The following is a 6,000-nucleotide window of genomic DNA, read 5'->3' on the forward strand; positions in this document are numbered from 1 at the left end:
GCCAGTCAAACAGCTGTAGGCCTGTCTCTGTACTGACTCACTGGTCTGTTAGTAAAGGCGTATTTATCCATCACTCTGCCTGGCTGCACAGACACACACTTATTGTTCTCCTCTGTCCAACCACAGACACACACATACACACAGATACACACATGCACACACATACACACACACACACACACACACACACACAGAGGGTGATGGGGCTCTGGCAGCATTCCAGCTGTAATTCTGTCCGAACGCTCCATTCTGGCTTCATTATCACTGGACCTCTCTTTACAGTGGAGAGAGAACACAGGGTGCTGTCAGCCTGGGTCAAGGGGCTCGAAAAGATTCTGGCTACAAGTGTGTGTGTGTGTGTGTGTGTGTGTGTGTGTGTGTGTGTGTGTGTGTGTGTGTGTGTGTCTTTGTGTGAGTGTTGTGTATGAGTCAGTGGAATGTGTGTGTGTGTGTGTGTGTCTTTGTGTGTAGTGTATGAGTCAGTGGAATGTGTGTGTGAGTGTGTGTGTGCGCGCGCGTGTGTGTGTGTGTGTGCGCGTGTGTGTGTGTGTCCACTGAGCAGGGGTCATTCAGGGCAGTCTTTGTTTATATTCAAGTGTCTGATTCTGTCCTTATTATGGACTGTGTATTAAAGTATGTATGCAGATGTGTGTGTGCGTGTATGTGTGAGTGAGTGGCTCTTCATCAGGTGGAGCATACCTTGGTCCTCAGTGGCTGAACAAAGCCAGCGTCTGTGGACTAATTGTAGTGTAATAAGCAAAGTAAACCTTCCAAGGCCTGCTCCACTTTCCTAAAAAGACCCTGAGCTCATTGTGCTCTAGCCAGAGGCTTATTACTGCTAGATGTATTGTATGTGCATGTGTGTGTGTATGTGTGTGTGTGGATCTATTTCCTTTTATAGGAGTATTGGACAGCTATTAGGTCTGCTGCCTCCAGCTGAGCTTCTCTATTCTACTGGCCACTTGTAAACTAGACAACTCTCTCTCGCTTTCTCTTTTTTCAGTCTCATTCTATTTCTGGCTGCCACCCATCTCCTCTCATTCACTTTGTCTTGCTCTCTTTTTCTCTCAAGTTGCATACTTTGGTTCACTCAGTATTTATTTTGTCTCCCTCACTCTGCATCTCATTCCCTTTATATCTTCTATCTTATGCTCCATCCTTTCTGACCTCTCTTTTCTCTCTATATTTTCAGCCTCATCTGGTCCAGGCAGCAACAGCATCCCTTCATAGACTTGCTGTCCTCCTTATTCACAGACTCGTGGCTTTAATTTTGACCTGCCTGCTTCTCTGTCTTCGGCCATTTTCTATCTGATTTCTTCATAAGTGTGTGTGAGTGTTTTGTGGCTGTACAGCATAGGTGAATGTAAGAGATTTCCAAGAGATCTGCTATATGAATGTAGAGAGGTTATGCATGTGTCACTGTATGCAGAGTCGCTATGGACAGTCCCCTCTGGATGGCAAACGTTCAAAAATGCTTTCATCCTCCTAGACCACACAAGTGTGTACATGTGTGTGTCTTTGTGCTCAAATGTCCATATGTTTGTTTTTATTAGGGCTTGGTTTGTTAGGTTGTGTATGTTAGTCTAAATTGTTGGTTGCTCTCCAGGCCTTTAGCCCAGGCTGTGCACCCACCTAGCTTGTGTCTGCATATGAGTGTCAGGCACATTATGGAAACAAACAACAGTAAGCATAAAATATAAACACGAATTTGCACGAGATGAAATCATTTTTGACAACCTTCCAACAAAAGTAAGATGTGAAAAGTAATTCAAAACAAAACACCCAGTCTGTCTGCCTGATTTGCACAGGCATGAATCCCACTCACTTAACCTCCAGCCAAGAAGATCAGAATCACAATCAGAAATACTTCATTGATCCCCAGGGGAAATCGGGTCATGTTACTGTTGCTCACATTCTAGAATAGAAAAATATGTATAGCATAGAGAAACTATAAGAAAAATAGAAATATGTGTATTATACTACAATATGTAACAACGGTGTAAATAATAATGCAGGGAAATGGGATCTATAAATGTGTTAAAATGTAAGAATAGTGTAAATAAGAAATATTAGTTGAAATATACAAGTTATATGCAAGAAACATAAGGATAAGGGTATAAAGATAGATATACAGGATCTGCTGTGGTTAAAAGTTCATAATTAGGTTTAATACCAGGCTAGATATCACCAGGCCAGCCCCAAAAGATGGTTCTCTTTAACAAGAGAATGGTGATATGTACGTCAGTTTCGATGTGATGAAGGCAAGGCACAAATAATATCCTCTGTAGTACTAAAACTCAGAATAGATCTAGTTTTATCAGTATTCTTGAGTTAAACACTGAAATGACAGATGGAAACTCAATGAACTTACAATTCTCCCCCTGCAATAGTTGTTTTTTTTTCTTTTTGGCTGTGACAGAGGACCACTGTAGACCCACTGGCAGATTAATGGCAGTGCTCCATGGCACCTTACATTAAGGCAGTGCCTAAATCAGACAAAGCAGGAAACACATAATCATGTATTAATATTAGCTATCCATTTTAAAAGCAGAGGCTTCACAGTTAAACTTATGACAGGTGTTGTAATCTGCAACACCTTGCTCCCATGCTGTTAAGATTTATTATTTGCTCTCCTAAAGTGTAGAGAACTGCAGGGACTGTGTGTGCCAGCAGTTCTGTTCGGGACTGTCAGTGTAATTGCTGTTTTAACAAGGACATTTGTGAATCTGCTAGCTGACTGACAGAAAATGTGTTAGTGATTTTGTGAGGATGTCCTTGCTTTGGTATATGAACAGCAAATACATTTGTATTTTTAACTTTTAGATAATGTTTGCAGTTTTAGCTTTGGGCTCTGTAAAGCTGTAAATGGCATCTCATTATTTTAATGTATTATGGATTAACTGATAATGGAAATGATTGTTACCTACAACCTGGAAACAAATGTGTAGAAATTCACAATATGTTATATCCTTTACTTTTGTGTGCTAGAAAATAAAACTAGATATGATTGCTCACATTAATTGTTACATACATTATCCCTCAGAACCTGCTGATGTGTTTGTATTACTGTAGATTCCAATGAATCATCTGTGTTTCCATACAAATCATGTCTGTTGATTACATAATATAAAATCAACCAAAACAGCAGAAGTTGTATTATCAAGAAGATTTAACCATAACTAAGTCCACACTTTATTTCTGAATTTTCACACAATTATCACTCCCTCACCCCTCCTGCATCCCTCTACATGTGTTGATAAGATCTACAGCTGTCATCAGCTGGGAGCATGAAATGACTGTAAATTTTCCATGCATTTCTCTTTCACACTCTCCCTTGCGTCACTCCCTCTGTCCACTAGGCGTACCCCTCTCTGAAGCCCCTGGCAGCATGGACCAGGGATCTTTGCCAGCGAGTCGATCAGTTTGCACACTGGGCAGAGACGGCCCAGCCCCCCAACTTGTTCTGGCTCTCTGGCTTCACCTTCCCCAACGGTTTCCTCACTGCTGTGCTGCAGTCCTCTGCTCGACAACACAACGTGAGAGTTCACACGATCTCATGCACACAGGCACTGAGACGGTTACACAGTGAAACAGCACATTAGGAAACACCGCTTGTTTTATCTCATCTTATTGATGGCCATATATTTTCAATGACGATTAAAAGATTGATTGAAGAACAGCTACAGTGATACATATAAAAAAACACACTTGTTGAGGCAGGCACACACAGACATAAGAACAACAATTTCAGCACATTTTAAATTACATACTGAAACTATTAATTTATCTAACAGATGTCAGTTATATTGTATATTTGGTAAAACAAATTCTAATATGCTCCATTGAAATGAATAGAAATGTCCCTGTTTGGCGTTTAGTTGAGTAATAGTAACATCTTGTCCATCCAACAGTTAACATTGTGTTAATCTGTTCTTGCAGATATCAGTGGACACGCTGTCCTGGGAATTTATAGTGTCAACTGTAGATGACAGCAACCTCCTCTACCCGCCCAAGGTGACTCCGTACACATAATCCTACCATCAGACCAGTTTTTCTGAGTCATTAGCTTTCAGCTGTCATCACCATTTTCCATCACATTTTTCATTTCTACCCAAACATTGACTCAGTGTGTTTTTTTTTCTAAAAAACTTATTTTCATTCAAAGCAGCACACCACTTTGTGCCTCTCTCTTCCCATTTCTCAAATTCACTCTCGCATTTTAATGTTTTTATGAAGCAAGTTTACAATCCAAATTTTGACAGTAAGGGAAAGCGCTCATTTGTCTTGTTACTCCCACTCCAAAATCGCTGTCATTGTAACTCTTCATTTCTCACTCACCCTTAATCTTATTTTATTCCCCTCTGCATCAACTATTCTGTGCCTCCCCCTTTCCCATTTTCCCTCATCCTGCTATTACAAAACCATTGCACACTTCCAGCCCTTCCTGTCTTTTGTGCTCCTTCACTCTTGCTTCTTTTTAGCTCTCTGACTCTGTTTCCTTCTATGCAAACTGTTTCTTTCCTTTCACACCACTCTCTCCTTTCCTCTGTCATTTTCCTTCCCTCTTTCTTCCTATGTCTTTCCTCTCTTCTCTCCTCTAGCCCCTCATCTCACCATTTTTTGCCCCTTCTCTTCCCTTACTCTCTCCCTCGTGACCCACCAGTCTCCTCTCCCTTCCACCTCTCCCACTCTTTTTCCTCCTCTCCTATTCCCTTCCTTCTATCCTCTTTTTTTCTAACTTTCTCTTTGCCTCTTCCCTCTCTCCTCTTTCCTTCCCCTCCGCTGCAGCCCTCCCATTTCCCGTTTTCACCCCTCCCTCTCCATTCCTCTCTCAATTTCGTTACCTAATTGGCATGGCTGTCTGACATAAACTTTTTTTTTTTTTTTTCCAAAGCTGTATGCAAAATGTCACCTCCAAACAAGTGTTTGTATCTCTGACCCTACTCCCTCCCCTCCCTACTCCCTCCCTCTTCTTCCTCGTTTCTCCACTCATGCCCCCTCCTCCCTGCCTCTCCCATGTCCAGGACGGAGTGTTCATTCGAGGATTGTACCTGGAGGGCGCCGGTTGGGATAAGAAGAACTCATGTCTGTTGGAGGCTGAACCCATGCAGATGGTCTGTCCCATCCCCACCATCCACTTCAAACCTGTGGAAAACCGCAAGAAGATGGCCAAGAGTGAGCTGTTTAAGAGGGCTTTGTCATGGATTTCATTACTCAGTCCAACTGACTATCTTTCCATCTTCCATCATGTTTTATTTGATTTTATTTGAAATGATTCATCTTTGATCTCTTGTTTTCGCCATCTGTTCGTGTATAGTCTGTGATGTCATGCCCTGTGGTTTCACTGTCTCAGCTCTATGCCTCTGTCTCTTGTGTGCGTAGGTATGTACCTGTGTCCTTGTTACTACTTCCCTGTCCGTTCTGGCGGGGCAGGCCGAGCATCTTTTGTGGTCGGTGTTGAACTGAAATCCGGAGCTGTGACCCCAGACCACTGGATCAAGAGAGGGACCGCTCTTCTCATGAGCCTGGACAACTGAAGGCCTTAACACAAACACACTCACACACATTGACTCTGACACATGATTTTACTAATGTTTCATGTTTATTGTTTTGATGTTATTATTTTGTATACACTTTATAAAAGTTTCAAACATGTCTCCCCACGCTTCGCCTCTGACACTTAATTCTTGACTCTTTCTTGGACACATATTGTATGATGTCATCCGTATTTGTGACCTTCAGTTTTAAAAGGCCACAAAGCTGCAATAGACAGGAAATTAAATGTTACATTAATGCACAGTTTCTCTAGACTTTCACACCTGGGGTTTAGCAATAAATGGACTGAGTCATTGTTTGATACTTTGAAGTTGGTCTGACACAAATCTGGCAAGGTAACTGTCTCTTCTCTTTTTTTTTTTTCGTCTGTTCTCTGCTGTCTGCTGACAGATGATTCACTCCTCTCCACAGACCTGCATCAGTCTTTCCATGCTGACCCCCTTC

General features: G+C 41.8%; 1 protein-coding gene across 3 annotated transcripts in view; it reads left to right on the forward strand.

Annotated features, from left to right (window-relative positions):
* Window positions 1-5,663, forward strand: part of LOC137174126 (dynein axonemal heavy chain 2-like) — a 62,369-nt gene extending 56,706 nt beyond the window's left edge. For all 3 annotated transcript variants that reach the window (XM_067579207.1, XM_067579209.1, XM_067579206.1), the window contains 4 exons: window positions 3,360-3,536; window positions 3,940-4,014; window positions 5,025-5,175; window positions 5,383-5,663. In XM_067579207.1, coding sequence (XP_067435308.1) covers window positions 3,360-3,536; window positions 3,940-4,014; window positions 5,025-5,175; window positions 5,383-5,537 — 558 coding nt within the window. In that variant the 3' untranslated portion in view covers window positions 5,538-5,663. The remainder of the gene's footprint in view (window positions 1-3,359; window positions 3,537-3,939; window positions 4,015-5,024; window positions 5,176-5,382) is intronic.
* Window positions 5,664-6,000: the final 337 nt, after the last annotated feature.

This window comes from Thunnus thynnus, chromosome 22 (assembly GCF_963924715.1).
Source record: "Thunnus thynnus chromosome 22, fThuThy2.1, whole genome shotgun sequence".
NCBI lineage: Eukaryota > Metazoa > Chordata > Actinopteri > Scombriformes > Scombridae > Thunnus > Thunnus thynnus.